Below are 20,969 nucleotides of genomic sequence, written 5' to 3'. Positions count from 1 at the left end.
GTTCAGATGATTAACACTGACACAAGTCTTAACCTGATTGTGAAAGACTCAAAAGAATACTACCCATCACTAGTCTACATTTCCTTCCCTGATCTACTTTAAGAAGTCAGCTTCACACTTTCTACCTTGCACCAGCAAGGCAGCACTTCATTTAATGCTTCAGTTTGCATGGGACAACAGCACAAGAGTTAGATAATCAAAACTTATTTAATAATTTCAAACCATATACTATGGTTTCATGGTTAAGTTCTTCTGGAATTCTGCAGCATGTACCACCAGCCACGGCTGTACAACAGTTATTCTGCTGATTGATTTAAACACTCCTTATTGGAATTTAAAATGACAGCTGCCTGGAGTCAAAGTAAGTTCTGGTAAGAAGTCTCTTAAGCCCTTCTCTGACAAAAAACAATACAATTAGTTCACTTAGTTATTACTACATGATCTGCCTTCTCTTGGGTACCCTTTCATGTCTCCATGAGCCCTAGTGCCTCTGTCTGTCAAGTTTCTTGCTTTCAATGTGCAAGGTTTTCAGGTTTTAATGCACTTAGCAAACCAGTTCTCAAACCTTCTTAACAGACTACTCTTACTTGCTCTTCCCAATTTTCCTTAATTCAACAGCTTCTACTTCTCAGAGAACATCATCTTCCTGGTCTACATCCTTCTGGATAAGAACCAATGCTATCTTCACCATCAGCATATAATGACCCGATCAACTTAATGTAGCCATTTTCAAGCATTTTACCCTTTTGGCTTCCTCCTGAAGATGGTTCTCAAAGCTGAAATGCTTTTTTAAAATTTACTGTTACTGTAGTTTAAAGATGTTTTTCTAAACATCTTTGCTAAGACAAGGTTATCAGAAGCAGCTCTGATAAGCACCAAAAAAGCATCTCTGATATACATAAAACAAGATGCTGTATGCTGCTCAGGACTAATCTCAAGAGTAATTTCTCTACTAGCTATATAATTTGTGTCTGAAAACACAGATCAAAATGGGATATTCACCCAGCCAATACAGTGATAGTTTTCACTTAAGTATTTTGCCCATGTACCCTCCATGATCTTCACAAGAACTTAAGTCAGGACCGCAACAGTATCATATTAGGAACAGAATTTCAATTTGCAGCACATAATACATGCAGATAAGTAACAACTCTTTTTAAGAAACAGAACTTCCTTCAACATATAGTACAAGTCAATTTTCTCAATCTCCTTCTGGCTTTTTTGAAGCATTCTGGCTCCAACAGCATCCCAGCTATCCTCTATCACATTTTACAATGCCTATTATACTACTCTCCTAGCAAAGATAGGCATTTTAATTGACTTTTTCACAAGGCAGCTTCACTGTGTTTATAGAAACATTGGGGAAAAAACTTGGTGAAATAGAACTATACTCTTAACACAAAGTGGCAAAGATTACAAGGCAGGGATGCAAAAGAGAGGCTACTTTTACTTGCTACGCTATTCAGTTTGATAATTTTAACAGCCTGGAGGAACCTACCATTCACTAACACTATTACTGCCAATCACAGTAAACACTGGCTGCTTACAGGTTGAACTATGCAACAGAACTGACGTCTTATGTTTACCAAAAATTTATCCCTCTTACTGTTTTAGGAAAGGCAGACACATTTCTAGTCTTCAAGTTAAAATAACACTCAAGAGACACTGTCATACTTTCGTAATGTTCTTCCTTAAAGTCAGGTTTCTAAGGAAATCATCTACTTTACTCATCATTTACTGTATATACAACTATTATTACATATAAAATTGACTTGATACTTCAAGGGCTAACTTCAGTGCAGTGAAACAAAATTCTCAACATCAACAAACTAGAAGGTGAATGCAAAGCTACAGAGGCTTTGTTTCCTCAAGTAAGCATCCTGTTTCTTTTCAACATCATGTCTACACTACTAGGCACATTAATTCATTCTAAAGGAACAGATAGAAACATGACAGCATCACTTACACGGAACAACTGATTCTTTTTAAAAACATACTCACTCTAGTAAGTAAATAATATTTTTTTTTAACTGAAAAGTCTAACGTATCAGCCAAGAATTCTTATAAAGAACATATGCCACAGTTAAAGCGTGTGGGTGTAAGACTAGGGGTGAGTAGGAAAGGGAGTTAAAGAAATGGGAAGACATAGGCAGCATTTCAACAGAAGTTTTGTTTAAATAAAAGTTTACAAATAATAGAAAACGTTCTTTCAATGAAGCATGAACTCCAAAACATGCCTGAGGACTTCACTGTGCATATTTCAGAAATCTGTTGAATTACAACTACTGCAAAGCACAACTGCATTATCATGGAAATGCAGGTGAAATCTTGTAACAATCAAATGCATTCAGTAGTTGAAATCAGTGTTACAGTTCAAAACTCACAAACACAGTTTAGTGAAATAAAGGAGAATATATATATGACTGAAAGCAATAGCATATTCTGAGATACCGAATTTTCCCACTGTGATGTAGGATTAAGACATGTGCAGAAGTAGCAAAATTAGAACTATGCCCCAGAAGAGGAAATGAATTTACAATTCTTCTCTTCCCACCCCACTCACAACACCCATCAGGTACCTTTACTTTTTTATACCAGTCCTCCTCACTACCAGTAACACTCAGGTAATCGTACTCTATGCCCCATGCAATGTTCTAGGCTTATAGGTGGCGTATTAGTGCTACATTCACAGACTGTACCGCCACACTAAATCAGTCTCATCTTACTACACGATTCAGACAGCAATTATCTTTGTCACCATAACTGTACAGAAGGCAGCAAACTCAAAAGACTGGCAGAATAAAAATTTTCAAATATATAGAACTTTTCCATCAGAGCTGTGAAATGTCTTACAGGTAGATACCCTAAATACTAAGCTCAAATAAGAATCAAGCTTACTTTGCAAGTTAGCTAACAAGAGAATGGAAGAAAAAAATACCTTTGTTCTCATCCACAGAACAAAGTAGTTTATTGTACTTTTCCACAAGTGATCATCTTGTTCTTATTTCCTCTCTACGCTTTCTCTCTGCCCTACACTCTTGCAAGTCAGAGCCAGTCCTAATTTTACATTGAATTTCCTGAAAATTCATTTTACCTCTTAGGCACACTTTGACAGTTCACTCACTCAAGAAACTAAGCTTGTTGGACTGATTCATACTGCAAATTTCCAGACTTCAATATAACAGAATTTGTTAGCATTTTGGAAGAGAGAAAGAATTAAAAAGTAATCTATTTTTGCAAAGTATGTCAATCCAATAAAACTCAACGAATTACCTTATTAATGGCTGGATGTACTCTGAAAAACCTGCATTATGAAAATCTAGGAAAGAAAATGACACATCTCCAAGTTAATACATAGCAAAACAGATCTGCTACATAAGCTTCTGAACAGCTGTATATTACTCTTGACTGAGGCTGCCGGACTTCAACACAGCACCACGAAAACATCACACATTTTGTTGCATCAGTGAAGGAGCATACCGTATGTTAAACCTTGGAACTGAATCGGCAAGCTCACTATGCCAATAAATAGAACTGCTAAACACTGAAATTCCTGTCTTAATACTGTTCTTTTCCAAATGCCCAAAGATATCAAGCAATTAACATCCCAGACAAGTCAGAAAGGTTGCAACAGCAGAAATACATTAGTGATTAGAGACTAATTATGCCCATGTACATCAGGTATGCATTACACCAGGTCAGCCACTGAACATTTAAGAGAAGCACCTCTCAACATAATCTTGAGCAGCTGAGTAATTCAAAATGTATCCATCAAACCACCACTAGCAGCAAACCCTGCATATTCCGGGTCAGTCTCTCTGCAAAGCAATAGAAGCTAGAAAAGCCTTTTCTGGATTTAAATACTGCTGCAGTTCACCATATAAAAAGAGGAAGCTTCTCAATTTAAAATCTCAACCAAAAGAATTAGGTGTGTCAAAGACTATTAAAGATACCAAACCAGTTGTTTAACAAAAGCATGCATCACTAATCAGATTTTAGGGAGAAAAGAGCTTCTACTACCTTGTCACAGGATTTCATCAGAAGATGCCTTCAGAAACCCTGAAGTCATGTACAAAGCAGGAAAAGAGGATTGGAAGATTAAGGATATCAAAAAGGATTATGAGTAACAACTTAACAAGATGCAAACCTATGCTTGAGAAAAGATAAACTAGCTCAGGAGCCCAAAAACCTGCTTCTGTTAAGTGAATTAAGTGATCAGAACAGAGAAAGTTAAATGATCACAATGCATGGCAAATAAAAAAGCTAGGTTTTTTGGTGGGGTTTTTTGTTTGGTTTCGTTGGGTTTTTTTATCTCCAGAGGTTTCCTTAATCCCCGACTATGCAGGGAGAATTTGTTCCAAACCAATTTTTTCATAGAAAATACTTAATAGCAAAATCTATTCCTGATAATTTGGTATTCACCAAAAGCAGCACTCACTTGATACTACATTTGTATCAGAAGACCATTAAGCAATCTTTATTTTTTTAATTTAAGTGCATTAGTTTTGACATTCCTAATAGTCAAACTGGTCAAAAGTAGAATCAATGCAACACGTGAATAATTATGACTGTATCCAGATGTCAACATAGCTTTTGTAAATGGAAGTAATGTTTTAAAGAAAACCATTAGGAATTATTTGCAAGAATCTGTGAACCACAAAGGACACCCTGTTACCTACCCGGATTTCCAAATGGCATTTGTTAACAAGCCCACATGTCCTTATGAAGCCCCACGAAGAAACTAAGCTGTCATGGGATAAGAGGGAAGGCCTTCATGTTTTAAGCAGAAAACAAAGCAGCTGGAACTTAGTTTCCATATTAAAGGAAGGTCACTAGTGAAGCCTCAGGTGCCCTATGCTAGCCAACATCCTCATAAGTGATCTCCAAGGGGACCAACAGTATAGCTGAAAAGTCTGAGGCTGCAAGGTTATCTAGAATAAACCAGCTCAAAAACTGCAGATGGACATTAAAATACGGACTGCACAATGAAGCAGCAAGCAGAATTTGAGATAGGATAAATGTAAGCACAACAGAGGCATAGAAGAAAATTCTATCTTTCTAAAGATGCAATGAGGGGCTCTGCACTGGCTCTAAACACTGAGAATTCAAGATCTTGAAATATGAATTCTGTTAAAAGGTCTGTTCAATACTCAGTAGCCAAAAAGAACAGGCAAGTCCCACGTTAGTAATCGGGAAACAAAGTACAAGATAGAACAAGATAGCTAAAGATGTAGGAATACTGTGACACTATCGCACATCTGGTTCATCCAAGTCCCAAAGATAACAACAGAACTATATGGTACACAGAAGTGATAAACATCTAGAGGCAGGAAACAGCTTCAATAGAAGTGGTTAAATAGACAAGAAAACAGACAACTGTCAGGTGATTCAACTTTTCCCTTCCCTCTTTCAAGTCAGCTGAAAAAAGCAGTCATGGACTGCCTCATTAACACACTGAACTATGGCTGGCAGCAAATACAACCCCAGTGACAGCCTCAGGATAAAAAAACCCCACCCTGGATCTTTACATAATGCGTAGCTTAACTGAGGAACAACTTGCCACAGGACACTGCTTACCCCAGAAGCTCACATCAGTTTGAGATGAGACAAATTCATACGTAAAATCTACAATAAGCTTAACAATGCACTGCCTGTAGCCCAGAAATATCACCACAGGCTCATGTTGATATTTGCTTCTTGCAACATTTGGCACTGGTCTCTAATGGTCTAACCCAGTACAGCTGTTTATGTTCTTAGTGCCAATTATCTTTACTGCCAAAACCTAACAACTGTGAAAAGCATCACAAAGCTGATGCCAGGATTAAACTGCTCCAAACATGTCCCATTCTCCTTTACACAGATGTAAGCACCTGTCATGCAAAGTGTTCTCATGTTTTACTACTGTAGCTCAGCCCTTCTGACCTCTAGTACTACGTTCTCTCTCAAGTCTACTACTGCCAAAATATTCCTTTGATTCCATTACTGAAAACATCAGTCTCCAACTCTACACTAGGCATCCACTCTGCAGGGAAACTCTGAGCTTTACGTACTCTAGTCAACTTAGTCGACAGCAAAAAAGAGGTGTTCTGTTCTTTTGACAATTCATCCAGCAGCTACTCTTGAACTCTGCTGCATACCAACCTTTAGGCATGAAAACAATCTGTTCAATCACGTCCTGATGCTCTCTCAAGTCTGTCTCTGGAAATCTACTATGACTAACAGGCAACTACTCACGCCCTCCTCCTTACATATTACAGTATATACTGCCTAGTTCTGCCCTGATCCTAAAGCAGATGAAACGAGAATCGAGTGTACATTGCCAGCACTGCCTGTCTCTTACATTAAGACCTTCACTACAGGTATCCACATAACATTGCAGATAACAGACACTATTGATTCAACAGTAGTGTGGATAAAGCAGAGTCCACTGCGTTGATTCTTTATTAGAAGGTATTATAGCAAGACAGCACTGTTAAACACACAGAGGAGTCAGAATACTATCCTTGGGAATCCCTTAAAGCCCTTACAAGTGCTGGATGCCCCAGTGCAGACAGTAAAGGCTTCAGAGAGTTTCCAAAAATCTACATTTTCTTCAGCTCAACCAATGTACAAGAAAATAAAAATTTGCAAAAGGGCTGACACTGTGGCATCCTTACACATTAATCTGCATTGTCCAGTTCTGACAGAAGCATAGTAAACAGCAAGGGTTGACAATCATGGAACTAGAGCTATGGAAGGTCCTGAATAAGATGCATTTTTAATAGTGCGTTGCATGAAACCCTGTAATTACATTTGTCTCTGTCACCAAAGTTCAACAATGTATCACAAAAGCAAAAAAACACAGTAAGACTGGAACTAGAAACACTTCAGCATACAGGTGAAGAAATAAACAAAACCTAATATAGGCTTAGTATATAGTAACATCACATCTGAGTAGCTACAGAAATTAATCTCTGGACATCACTTGGCACACAGCATCCTTCAGCCGCAAACCGGCAAACACCGAAGCAAGTCTTCTAGGGATGCATCATCATAAACTTACCTTGCTTATGAGAACCCTCCCCAAATACCTACTATGGTCACCAGACAATGCTGGCCTGAATCTTTCTTCAACCTAAGCAAACACGGAGATGTCTGCATTCTTGTGCTCTATGACAGAACTTTTATGTCATTATCAAGAGATGGTTAAAAACCAACAGTTATGGAAGGGGGAAAATACATGCAGTAAATTATCAGGTGCTATGCAACACTAGTTAGTCCAGGCAGAGCACCACTCCAATGTATCGTAACACTACTGGTATCCCACTAATCCTCAAGAAGCTAGTTGTGTTGTTTCTGCACAGCACTGTAATGCACCAAGCAGATATGCCAGATATTTCAGCACTCATCTCATTCAACATCCACAGTTTATCTGAATACTTGGTTGAAAGAATTACATAGAACAGACTCATATTGTTTAAAATGCCTTATTTACTTAAATTTGTATTAAGAAGCAGAATAATTAAATCTAATATGATTTTATACTATTTATAAGCTATTAGCTACATAATAAGAGGAAGTGCCCTGCTAACTGTGTACCCAAGCAATGCAAACCTGGCAGTACAGTCTTTAGTAAAGTTTAGAATAGCTTGATTCCGTATTTTGAAGTAAAATTCCAACTCCTTTTAACTTTCTGGATGCTTAAATTACTCAGATATATTTAAAATACTGACTTTTCGAAACAGAAGGTATTATTTTGATGTACAAAGAATTGAGACTCTAAGATGCTAGATGCAGTTTAAAACCACTCAAAAGGCTACTTCACAGTAGCAAGAAACCACATGTAGTTTTGAACATCAGTCAACAGCTTGAGCTAACCTCATAATATTAAAGGACACTTAGCTGCATCATATCTAAATCATTTTGTCATCTGTACTCCCAACCTAAACCCAGGCATATAAGAATTTATATTGTTGCTATATTAACTGCTCTACTGAAGCACTGGAATAAATATGGCTTCATTCTCCTCACTCCTTAACTTTCCAAAAAACTGGAAAAAGATAACACAGGTCAATCTAGGGCATGCTAAAGCGTAGCTGTAGGATGAAATCTAATCAAGCATGGCTATTCACGATAGTGTTTTATGAGAGGGAGAATTTCCTTTACAACACAAAGACTGGCATGTTGCTGTCAGAAGGTGGTCAAAGTGATAGGTATAAGTCCACTGGAAAAAAGGAACATGTACATAGAGCGAAACACAGAAAGCATTCCTAAACATCACCACACCTACCATCTCAAAGCCACTGAATATGATCCATTTGAAAAAAAACTGTGACAACTTAAACCACTATAGACCATTCTCCAGCTCTGCAAGAGAAACTGGAGGGAGCATAGTAGTATTTCAAAGCATGCATGCATTCCATCAAAAGTACTACTGCAGCCTGGGAGAGGGCAACCAGAGCTTACCCTTAGTCTGTTACTGAAAGGCAATACAATAACACTGTGAGCTGCTGCATGTCACTTGGAAATTTCAGCACGTTGTAGAAAAATGTTCTGCAGAGAACAACATGCATGGTAAAGTAAGCTTTAACATTCATGCACAATATGAGCACAAGAGTATCCATGATCAAGTTGTCCCTCCTATAATCCACGTCCAAAGCAGACTGCAACTGCAGATTGTAAGGATCACATTTTTTGACAGTTGCATATACCAATTTGACACCACTGAAGATGCTCTGTCCATAGACCATCAAAGTTATGGAAGTGATGCTTCAAGACCAGGCTGACAGTTCCAAGTAACAAAAGGCAACAGATCAGCAACGTAAGGGATCCAGAAGAAAATACTGTAGGGATCTGTTCCCACCCCAGTCTTTCCAGTGCATTTTTACCTGAACAGCAAATAACACTAGCCTGTCTTCAGGAAAATTAAGTTAAACTCACCAGTAGTCAGGAATTACTGCAGAAGATAAACACCTAAAGCCACTCCCATCAGGCGACTATTTTTGTTATTTCAATCACAGAAATACTTCATCAAAAAATTCTAACACAAAACAGAAAACTGTTTTAGGATACACGCTTGTCCAAGACTCACCTTGGGTAACAGAACTCAAAGTTTAAGGCAGAAACTGCTTCTCATATTTAATTCTATGGTTCCAACCTCCATGCTCTCCTTCAGCACTAGTTCCCTGCTACTTTAAGGAAAAAAGCTGGAACTATGGGATCACACATGCTGTAGTTACTAGTGTCCCATTCCTAGCATCAGGTCTCACTGCAGTTACACAGAACATTGACAGATCAGGAAACACGGCTTCCACTTTCAAAGACATTTAGCCAAGAACTTGTCATTAACACATCAGCAAAAGAACAACCTGTATTATGTAACTGAATAGTGCAACTGAAGCTTGGCTAAACAATTTTCTTGTCTATGCATTCTCTATGAACTTGTACTTGAAGAGTGCCACAACCTTTATTGAAGGAAAGACAAAAGAAACCAAACAGGTAGAAGATGAAAATCGGCGTAGGTGCTACGTAACAGCTAGAGGACGGAACCTACAGTGCCTGGATTTGATCCCCAGGTTTGCCACAGACTTACTGGGTGACCTCAGGCAACTCCCTCTCCTGCCTGACTGGAGATCTACCTCAGTATCACTGACTTGTCTTGCACAAATTGTTAACTCTGTTCTACTGCATCTCTATAGAAATAAAACCAAGAAATTCAGACTATTTTTAAGATACTACTGGAATTCTAGACAGACATCTTATAAGTACAGAACTCAAAGCTCCTAGCATACAACATGTCTTAAACATCCAAATCTTAGCTTTCTGTAAGCAATTCTCATTTTCAGTGTCAGTCTGGAATTAAAAAGCAGTAGTCACAAGCCTCGTCCTCCTTAGGAGGGGCTACAGTGTGCAAAACCCAAAATTTTCAAAACATCTTTTAATACTTTTGGATGACTTCAAAGTACTCAGTGGCTGGCGGTATCACGCAAAACAGAAGAGACCATCCTTAAGTTAACTCTCTAAAACTTCTCCAGCTCTAAAAGTGTACCCTGTTATCTTTATCTCTTTCCCTCTACAATTATGCAGTGCCTTTACTCCACAAGCATCCAAGAGCCTTGGATTTTAGGAGTTCCAAGAAACTATTTTTGAAATGACATCAGAAATCTGCTATGATCAATCAATGCAGCTAACACTTTTCCCATTAATAACCTTAACATTAGAAAGCAACATTTCCCCTTGACTGAGTGAAATTTGACAGCTGAAATACAGAAATTTCATGGAGCACCCACAGGCGCTTTGCTCAAGTTCAGTCCCTTGTACATACCAATTGGACCAAAATGAATACTCAGCCTTACTTTACTGATGACCCATTTGTATGAGAAAGTTACAGCCACAGAGCAGGATAAGCTTCATAATAGTATTCTCTTTAGAAAACCAAGATTTCAGTTCAGATTACTGGCTGGCTCAATCTTGTTTAGAGCTCAAACACTTCCCTCAAAAATGTTCTAAGACCACACTGACTTTCGTGCTTCTTTCAGCCAGAACCGGGCACTTCCCTTTCAACTGATGTTCTTAATGCTCCCCAAAGTAACTAGTCTGCTAGAGCCTAAGCAGAGGTATTTGAAAATTAGCACATTTTCTTTGAGCTCCTTCCTAACTGAAGCCTTTTACTTCCCCCCTACCATCCAAATTGACCACCGAGAGCTCTGACAAGCACCCCCCCTCCATCTTTGCTTTAATTACTGTAGGTGCCATTTGATAGCAGCCTGACAACTTCAACTCTCGGCCCACATGGCAAGGCCTAACCCCCTGTACCTATGGGTTCCCAGGCCCTGCACGCATCACTGCTTGAGCCGGGAGCCACCCGGCCAGCACAGACAAGGTGTTTTACAGAAGACCGCGGTTTCCTGTCGTACCATCCCTACCAACCAACCCCGCTGCACAATCAGCTCCAGAGGAGTTTGTGTGACCCCCACCCACCGCCCCCGTGCCCAGAGCGGCCGCAGGAGAGGCTGCCGAGGCCCCCCCGTTCCTCTCGGGCTGCAGCAGCCCCAGGGGCCCCGGCTGCTCACCCCTGCACGCCCGGGCTGTATTTTCTGGTCTTCCAGGGTGTGCCGGGGCTTTGCAGTGCTGGCTGAGGCGGCTGCCGCTGCTGGTGGGGGGAGTTGTTGATGGCGACGCCCCGGCTGCCGGAGAGCAGGTAATTCATCCCATAGGTACTGGCTTTATTCTCCCGTTTCCTACGGCCCGGGTGGTACTGATGCTGCTGGGGAGACGCCGGCGGCGGCGGGTGGGGGCTGCGCGCCAGGTGCGACGGCTGGTGGTGCCCGTTCACACCGTTCACTTTGTTCTCGTGGAAGTTAAAAAACTCCCCGGGTCCGGCCCCGCTGCCCAGCAGCCCGGGAGGAGCCACCGCCGCCGCCCGGGGGCCGCAGGAGGAAGAGGAGGAGCCGCCGCCTCCGCCGCCGCTGCACGATCCCGAGGAGGAGAAGCCGGGGCTCTCGGTGCCGGACTCCACCGACGAGCAGGAGGACGAGGAAGACACGGAAGGCGACTTCTGCAGCCGCCGCCCCCCCTCGCCGCCGCCGTTCACTGCCGCGGGGCCGCCGGCGGCGGCGGGCACCAGTCCGGTCAGCAGGGCCGGAGGGGAAGGCGAAGGCGACGGCGGCGAGGAAGAGGAGCAGCAGGCACCGCCGCCGGGCGCCCCGAGCCGCACGCAGCTGTGGCCGCGGGGCGGGGAGGCGGCCGAGTCCAGCGCCGGGGAGTTAAGGCAGAGGTAGTGCGGGAAGCTGGCGCCGCCCCGGCCCCCCACGCCCTGCGAGGTCTCCCAGATCTGCATCCACAGCGCATTCGCGGGGCCTTTCTGCTCGGGCTGGATCCAGGCCACGCGGGGATCCATCCACGCCCGCCCGCCTCCGACCCTCACGGCCCGGCCAGAGCGCCGCGCCGCCGCCCCGCTCACCGCCCGCCGCGCACTCCCTCGCCTCAGCGCGCCGGGCCCGGCAGCGGCGCTAGACGCGGGCCGGGAGCAGAGGCATGTGTCGCGGCTCGGAGGGAGAGCGGCCGGAGGCGGGGGGCTGAGCCGGGCGAGGCGAGCGCGCCTCAGGAGGAGCGGAGGCGGCGCAAACTGTACCCGGCCCGGCGCTGCCCGGAGCGCTCCCCTCGCCGTTTCCAATGTGGCGTCCCCCTCGCCAGGGCCAGAACCGGCACTGCGCATGCCCCGCAGATTTTAAACCTTCACTGGAGACGGCCGCCCTGGCAACCGCACATGCGCGCTGGCCACCCCGGGGGGAGGGGCCAGGCCCGCCGAGACCGGGGGGAGGGGGAGGGGGAAGGACGTTGCGAAGGCTTCCCCCGCTCCGGTGCGCTCGCCCTCCTGCGCGTGCGCGCTCGGGGGGCGTCGGGAGGGTTCGGAAGGCGTCGGGTGGGAGGCGGGGCCCGGCGTGCAGCGCGCCTGCGCGGCCCCGCCCTCGCAGCGCCCCGCCCTCCCTCCTCTGGGCAGGGCCGCGCCGGGTCCAGGCGCCGCCGGGCAGGGGGGAGCGGTGCAACGCTGCAGGCTTGGCCGCGCTGGCAGCGGCCTGTGCGAGGCCGCGGCGGCCGGAGAACGGGGCGGGGCAGGGCAGGGCAGGGCAGGAATCAGCCGCGTCCCAGCGGCGGTTCTCCGCTAGCGCTGCGTTGTCTCCTCCGTGCCGGGGCTTATCCCTTTGGAGAGGTGTAGCCCTGCCCCCACAAAAATAAAAGGGTGAACTCGGGACTAACTGAGATGAGAAGTGAGTGCAGGCGGACCTGCTTCTGGAGGGGCTGAGCGGGGCTGGGCCGACCCCTGAGGGGGAGGGCGGCCCTCCCCAGAAGTGCGCAGGTTGTGCGGGCAGGCAGAAGCACACGACTCCTAAGCAAGGGGGGGGGCTCCGCTCGGCTTTCTAGCACCAGGAGAGCACCGTGAAACACCATCGTTTCCACTGGTTGTTATTGGGATGGACTCTGAAGGTGTTGGTGCCACTTCCAGGGGTTGTCTCTGTAATGGATGCGTTTCATGTGCAGCGATCACTGGGTAAAATGCATGTGGCTGTTGGAGTGTGAGCCACTGCAGATACACGGGGCTTGTTCTGTGGTCTAAAGATTGGCTTTAACAGCCAGCCTTCCAGAATGATGCTCCTAACCGTTCTCTTTCAAATCCAGTGATTTGGCCTTTTCCTTGAGCAGCTGCATCACGTGTATGGATCAAGCATCCTCTCCCCAAGTCTCCAGGAATCACCAGTCAGTTGGATACAGCCTTTACCTGACTGCAGAACAGCAGAGGGAAGGGTCATACATGCATAATGACATGACGAATACTATTAGAATCCCAGTGACAACAGCCCTCCAGTGCAGCTGCATGTTACATCTTAGGTGATCTAACAATATACTGCCTCAGAAGCAGCAGAAGGAGAGGTCCTACTCTCCATAATCCTGCTGTCTCCTTCCCAACTCCCTTGTACAAGCCCTGATACTGATCAAGTGAGCCAATTTAACTTACTAATTCAGAAGAAAACTCACTAGGAATAAAAGCAAGAGTTTTCAGCCATTCATTTTGAACGAGCTCACTTTGTGACCAGAGCTGACACTAAGGAGGGGGTGGAGAGAGGATGAAAGAACAGGACTGTCATTTGTTAGCAGAGGGCAGTTGTATTTGATGCAGCTGTATTCTCTAACTATACCCTCAGACCAGAGCAAGAGAAACTGATTTGAGGGTGACAGCCAAACATTTATTGTTGGAAGTAATTTAGAAAGAGCAAGTCATTCATTTGTTTTTGTTGAGAAACAGATCTGTTTTCAGGAATAACAGCCAAGCTATGCATAAAAGTACACAATAAACTAACCAAAACCATACCACATGAAAAAGCACTTAAGATTGTCTCATGGAAAAACACGTTCACCAGAATTTCCATGTGATGAAACCAAAGCACCCTTCTAAATGGCGTCATCTACTAGGTATACGGATCTTTGGCAAAGGTTTCAGCTGCTTGAGTTAGTGATTGGAGTCCTTGGGTTCAGAGTTCATCTTCCCAAAGAATTCTGGATATTTTTGTTTTGGTTTTAATTGAACTTGAATGGAGACAAATAAAGAGGACCCTCAAGTCTGTTCTTTTTATAGAAATGCCCTAAGAAATAAACCACAGAATTATACTGTCTCTTTCTTCTTTTAGCCCTAAATACTTTGCATTCTTGCCTCTATGAGGACCCAGGTTCAGCAAGGAGACACGAGGATGGCCAGTATTTCTGCAAGCCTAGCCAGTGTGGTATGCTGGTGGTTGGAATGATTGCTTTGTAGATCCACTTTGAAGTACTAAGGAGGCTGTAGAGCCCAGATCTCAACCTTTTTAGTTCCGTGTTCTCACTTTTCACACAACAGGTGAAGATCACATCTTAATCACACACATAAAAATCTTAATAAAGAAGTACTGATCAGAGAGTTGTGGGGTTGGTGGATTGTGGGATTTTTTTGGGGGGGCGGGGGTAGGGATAAAAAAGACACAAGTACCAATCTTGTAGAGGCAATTCCAAGCTCTGCAGTTTCATGACCTTTTTTATTTCCTTCCCTGCCCTGCTACCATCTATTAAAAGTCAGAGCTTTCAAGAGGGCCTGATTTCTCACGTTGCTGAAATTACCTCCAACTTCATTTTGAGGTCCAGCTGGTAGGGACCGCTGCACTGTAAGAGGCAATAACTCAAAAGTAGCTTTTGTTTGAGCAGAGACACGGTATTGCTGAGACTCTCATCAGTGGCAACACTGTCTTGGAAGGGGTCAGGCTCTTTCCTGAAGCAGCTACACTCTTCTCAGAAGGGGTTTCCTCTCACTGACTTAGACTGTGTTCCTGTAGACAGAATTTCTGAAGCTACAATGGTGCTTTGTCAGTTCTCTCTATGAGATCAGGGCAGCAAATACCACGAGTGAAATAGAGAGCATGGGACGGAAGTTTTGGGCACAGCTTACTCAGTGGTCAACATTTTAAGACAGGAGAAGGAAGTCTCCTCTGAGAAATCTATAAGCAATGGTTGGTTAATAGGCCAGTTGACTCATGTATCCCATGACAATTCATCAAAGCTTGCTGCAAGTCACTGGAATATCTCTGCAGAAAAGGAGACATTACATGTTACCTTTGTAAGTGTGTATAATATGAAGGAATAACACACAATGGCCTGTTGTAGCACAAGAAAAAATGTGGTCTTCTAAAATCAGCTCTTACACTCTGTTTCTAGCATCCCTATTAAGAAATCTAAACAAAGTTTGTTTCTAATCTTGTCTCCTTAAAGTGAGAATTTCCCTCTAGAGGTAGTAAGTGAGAATTTCCTTTGCAAGGATTGATTTTTAAAAAGACTGGTTGATTTCAATTCAGTTGTCTTTTACTGAATGAAACCACTCACTGAACGTAAGACTCAGAAAGTTTGAAAGTCAATATAGTTTTGATCATTAAAAAAATTTGCTTTCTTTTTGAAAGAGCTTCCTTCCCACTGGTGAACTTGTGAGGATGCAGACAATGAAAAGATCCTCACCTCAGGAGACACAATGCCTTGTTTGCCGTGGGGAAGTTCAAATGCTTGATTCATATCATTAACATCATATAAAAATGCGTCATACTAGCATTGTCTGTCTTATGGCGGTAAGGCGATGTCTTTGTATCTACTCTATTTTCATTACTTCACTTTCTTAAAGGTAACATTTAACTTTGAAGTTATAGAACTAATGACTAACAATCTATATTGTTATATTGTATATATATTGTTATCTCATTGCTTCTGAGGTCATTTAATTAATGTGTTATAAATTGTTTTAATCTGGCTGCTTGTCACAGAGAACACAGCCACAGCTCCCTTGTGGATGAAGATTATAATTCAGTTTCAACTTCAGGCAAACACCTCTTTAATTTGGCAACAGTGACAGTGCTGGAGTCTTTGGTAACCTTGTAGTTGGTGACCTGATGACTGCAATTCCAGCTCTGTGAATACATCACACGTTTTGGTAAATAATGGTAATTGAGTTGAATTGAGTGTTGCCCAATGGTTGCTATTATTCTTTGGGTTTTTTTTTAATGACCCCTCTGAACTCATTAATGCACATAAAGGCAGATAGTGTCTCATATCTTTAATATGCCTCAGTTTACACCCCTGGAAACAATGAGATGTAAATACAGCATACCTGTGTGATGCAACCCTAGTTTTGGGAATTACCAGCTGGGCATTGCCATGGGTGTGATTCCACCAGGGCGGCACAGTGGCTGAGGGGCAACCAACAGGTTCTCCAACAGTTCACGCTCTCCAGAACATCTCCAGGATTTTGTCCCATATGGCGTTCATTCTGGTCACCCACAATCTCTACAAGCCTCTGATGCATCACATCCTTCACACTCACCAGCTCCAATCTTCTTCATAGCCTTTGGTGGCCCATAAGCTGGATGGAGGTAGGGTTCAGCAGTATATTTGACCAGACTTATATCTGCTGAAGGCAGGAAGAAGAAAGAACTGAATAAATCACAGTCTCGAGCTGGATGAGGGTGTGAGAGAAAGGCTGTCCAACCAAGGAGGTGCATCTCTTAAGTGACCTTCGGCATTGCTAGTCACCAGGAGACTGTGTTGTGGAGGAGGTAAAAAGGAAACAGTTTCCTTAGCTGTGGTCTTGTCACTTTTTTTTCAGTAAATACATTCCTGAGCAGGACAGCAGAGATACACTTTTCATCTCTCCAATGGAGCTGATCACAATGGGGAGACAAGTAGAAATCCAGGACAGAAGTTTCTCGTTCTTACAGAGCATGATTTGGGGCGTTCTTGTAATCTGTCCTCTGGAAACATGGGCTTTTAGCTTCTTCAGAATGGCTTCTGTCCCCTATAAAAGAAGGCCTAGCGTGAGTAACCCTGAACAGGCTAAAATAATATTATCTTTGCCTCGTTAAATCTTCCACTTTGTTCAGTCCTTCCTCTCTTCATGGCTCTACATCTTCTTCTGGTGAACACTGAGCATCAGCCAAATTTAGGGTGCTGAGGCATATTCAGAGCCAGTTAAAGTGCAGAGGCTGAAACAGCTGTCAGCCACCAGCTGTCTCTTCTTCCCACTCCGTCTTCCCCCACTCTAACAAGGGTTGACAGCCCTGTGTCAGAGGAGCTGAACAGATGATAAATCAACAGCTGAACAGCTGCAGCTGCCAGCCAGGCATGTTCATACACATGAAAGTCCTTTTCTAGCTGCCTACATAAAATAGCTGGGTGGTAAATGGAGAAAGCGTGGGAGGCAGTTCACAAGCCGTTCAATTACGCTTGCAGTCAGGGTGGCAGGGTGGGGAGGAGAGGTTGCATGGACAGCCAGGTGTGATTCTTGCCTCATTGCTGGATGTTTGTCACCACTTCTGGCAGGAACTCTGTCTTGGAGACCTTTCATTACCGTGTACGTTGTATAGATATGCAGTAATACAACAGGAGCAAGATAAACGTGTCACCTTGATATACCCACGTTCTATTTCCGTTGATACATTTGGAGCTCTTGTAGGGTTTACTTTCAAAATGCTGCTTTATTATGAATATTTATTTTGGTTTATTACACAGCAATTAAACATTTAACACAGCATTTTTTACAGTATTCCGTATTCCGTGACATAAAATGAATCATTATTCAACTGTTCTATATCAGGGGTGATCTATGCAAATTTTTAAATAGTTCTTGTGTTCTATTTTGCTCCTCTTCCTCAGCTAGAGAAAGTTTGGAAGAATACAGGTTTAGGAAGGTTTGGGTTTTAACTCAGAGATTAGGAATTTCTGCCTTTAAGACTTTCCAGTTTTCTTTAAGAGACAATATGCTGCCAGAACTAACCTAACTGAAGACAATTAAATCTTACAGACTTTTTCTTCAAAGGCTTATTTAGATATGGAAATTAATTTGTGATAACAAGCACAAAGAGTGTTTTAGGAATAATTTTAGGAGCAGAAAATAACCTGAGAGAGATTATAAACGAGTGACCTTTATGTTAAATACATGTAAAGCTCTTGAAAGTATTTTTCTAAGTGGGATCTGAAGAGCTGCATGAAATCAGGTACTCTGTCTTCCTGCCCTAATTAATGCAGAACCCTGCAGAGTTGCTTTTGTAAGAAGGATCACTTGCCTTTGAGTGGCAGCTTGAAAGAACACATTAAGGAGACTCTTATGAAATTTCATGGGAGTAAACTGATCGGGGTTCCTCCCTTATTCATGTTTGCAATCTAGGAGATCTCAGGATCATCTTTAAGTTGTGATTCTCGAGGCTATTGTGTAGAAGACAGTTGAGTGCATACAGAACCTGCTGCGCGAATCCTGGCAAGAGGAAGGAATCCCAGCTGACAGTGTGGTTGCACATGCTTTAAAATGGAAGGAGAAGATAGTTCTGTCTAGACTGTCTGCTAGGAAAAGAATACATAAGTAATGCATTGTTCCTCCTAGGAACAGTATTACAACAAAAATGCTTTCCTTCAGATCTGTTGAATATAAACTTTCTGCTGAGGAGAGCAAGATACTATTAAAAAAAACAGGATAAAAAAGTGCTAAGACATACGGGACAAGCTGTGAGAGAGCTGATGTAAAATGTGCTTAGTGAGGAAGTGCCCTGGAGCCCTCATCTGCCGCGTTAGCATTGCATCAGATAGGGCACCAGCTGCTTCTGTGCTAAACCTGGAAGAATCATTTATGCATAGCAGAATAACTGTGGATAGATTTAAAGAAAAGTTACATCAGGTGTCAGCAAAGACTATCGTGGGGAAAGATGTAACTCACTTTTATTAGCTTCCAAGCTAGATCAAAGCCATATTTGATCTTGTGCAGATTTGTAGAAGCTAGTTTATCTTGCGTGGTCAGCTAAGTATTTTTCATTGGTTCATCCTGCCTACTGGTCCTCATTTATAGGCAGCATATGCACATACCTTTACGCATTAACTCTTTAAATAGAAACTGCACTCTGTTGCAATGTACTTCCCTCTCCTTAAGTACATCTCTGTCCTGCATCTCCACCTCAAATCTATTATTTTTAACTGTTCTTGGGCCACAACTATATCACTTGGATGTCTCTGGAACAGAAACAGCTTGATGCCAGTATAAAAGTGCTGACACGAGCCACATTCACATTGGCCCATGGATAAGTGAGCAGTGGAGTACAGAAGATCAAAGGAGAGCAATTTTTTTTTTTTTTTGGCAGCGTTTTTAGGTAGCATTAATGTTCAGCAGCTGTAGAATAGATTAGATAGGGACTGATAGGAAAGAGTAATATCGTTTATCAGGTCCTTCAGAATGAGGGTAGGAACAAGGATTGGGAAAGTGTGAGTCAGTAAGAGAGCATGGCTGGACATTTAAGCTGATGTAGAGAGAGACCTGGAAATAAGGAAAACAGAGGTGGAATGGACAAATGTAGGTGCTGGCCAGAGGGGACAGGAAAACTGGCAGAGCGCTGACTCATCCATTAGCACACATATTTGCCATTTGCTATTTGGAGGAGCTAAAGTGAAGGCCAAGGACCACCAGAACAGTATTCAGACACCTCTCCCCCAGACTTTCTACCAGCAGTCCAGCTTTCTTGCACTGAATCCTCCTAGCTCAATACTGGAACCATATAGCACTTTACAATTTCCTCTGTTTCCCTTGAGACATGATCAACAGCCTCACCGTCACTTCTTTCCAGTGCATGGACAGACTGTGGACAGAGATCAGCTGGGACTTCTGCAGGACGTCTTCGGTATGTCAGTACCATTTCATGTTGGGACCTTACGCACATGCAGTGAAACAGACACGTCTTTGGGATCCTGATGACTTTAGATTAACAGAACATACCTGAATATCCCAGAGCCCCCCTGTGATAGCAGTGCCTGTACCTCCTGTCTGTGGGCATCAGCAGCGAACATGATAGTTATCTGCAATGGCAGTCTCCACTTCACAGCCATGTGAACTGAGTTAAGGAGTCTGTTCATGATATCAGCATCCAATCTCACAAGTGTTGGCTCCACAGTAAGTCTATGCTTCAGCTCCTGGGCTGATGAGCACTTTAGGGACACATAGGTAACCTTGAAGAAAAAGCATTCATTTATTGTGGTGAGAGTGGAAGAGGTGTGACGAAGGAGGAGTGAATCTGTCTACAACTGCTGTCCTGAGGATGTGGAAGCTGCCGCTTTCACCTTTTGCCCTGTATTTCTTCCCACTGTTTTCTACTTTCTGCATCCTTCTGACAAGGAAAATCCTTCCCCTGCCCCCAGTGTGATATGTTTCTTGTGGACGACAGATTATGGTACATAATATGCTGCTTAGCCTGGTCGTAAGGATTCTATTGCCTTGTGCTGGCCTGGAAACGACCTCTTGTTAGTGCTCGCATAGCGATAGAAGGCAGGGTGGAAGTGGTTTGACCCTGATGGTGCCCTTTATGGGAAGAAGAGCTCTGCCTCAGCTTTCTGCACAGCTGCAGAGAACAATGACTTGACATTTGTACTGCATGGCCTAATTCTTTGCTGGGCCTGATTCAAATTCATTCATTTTGAACTCTCGTTTGGGCCACATGGAACCTAGCAAGGATTATGGATAAAATGTTTTGGTCTCACAGAAATCACATCTGCCGTTTCCACAAGGAAGAAGAAATGGTCTGTGATGTCTCAGGGCATATCTTACCAATCACCCAGGGAAGTTTCAAATCAGATCTGCTAGAACAAAATATTTACAGTATATATTAGGAAAGACAAAACCTTTTCTAGATCAAGTAGAGCTCTGGCTGAGTGCCCAGCCTTGTTGCCAAACAGCTGGCCTTGCTCTTGGAGCAGAAAGTAGAGAAAGGCAGTATGTTTCTCTGGAGGAATCTATACAGAGGTTAACAGAGGTAAGAGACATTGTTCCCACAGACCAAAATTACCTGAGAACTTCATTAATATCCATTCCAAATGCTTGCTGGAAAGCCTTTAAGAAAACTGATTTACTTAAAATGAAAGCCTATTCAAAGGCTGCCATTCAAAATGCCCTT

The 20,969-nt window shown here is 43.3% G+C and overlaps 1 protein-coding gene across 5 annotated transcripts in view; it reads right to left on the bottom strand.

Annotated features, from left to right (window-relative positions):
- The window catches only part of TENT4A (terminal nucleotidyltransferase 4A), a 68,895-nt gene extending 48,819 nt beyond the window's left edge, over nucleotides 1-20,076 (bottom strand). For 2 of the 5 annotated variants that reach the window (XM_080379029.1, XM_080379030.1), the window contains exon 1: nucleotides 11,052-20,075. In XM_080379029.1, the coding sequence (XP_080235155.1) occupies nucleotides 11,052-12,196 (1,145 nt within the window). In that variant the 5' untranslated portion in view covers nucleotides 12,197-20,075. Of the gene's footprint in view, nucleotides 1-11,051 lie in introns of all 5 variants that reach the window. The other 3 variants (XM_080379031.1, XM_080379033.1, XM_080379032.1) reach the window with 3 other exon arrangements.
- Between the last annotated feature and the right edge of the window lie 893 nt (nucleotides 20,077-20,969).

This window comes from Falco punctatus, assembly GCF_963210335.1.
Source record: "Falco punctatus genome assembly, chromosome: 3".
NCBI classification, from domain to species: Eukaryota; Metazoa; Chordata; class Aves; order Falconiformes; family Falconidae; genus Falco; species Falco punctatus.
Note: the sequence above shows the minus strand (reverse complement) of the source record. Positions and strands in the feature narration are given on the sequence as shown.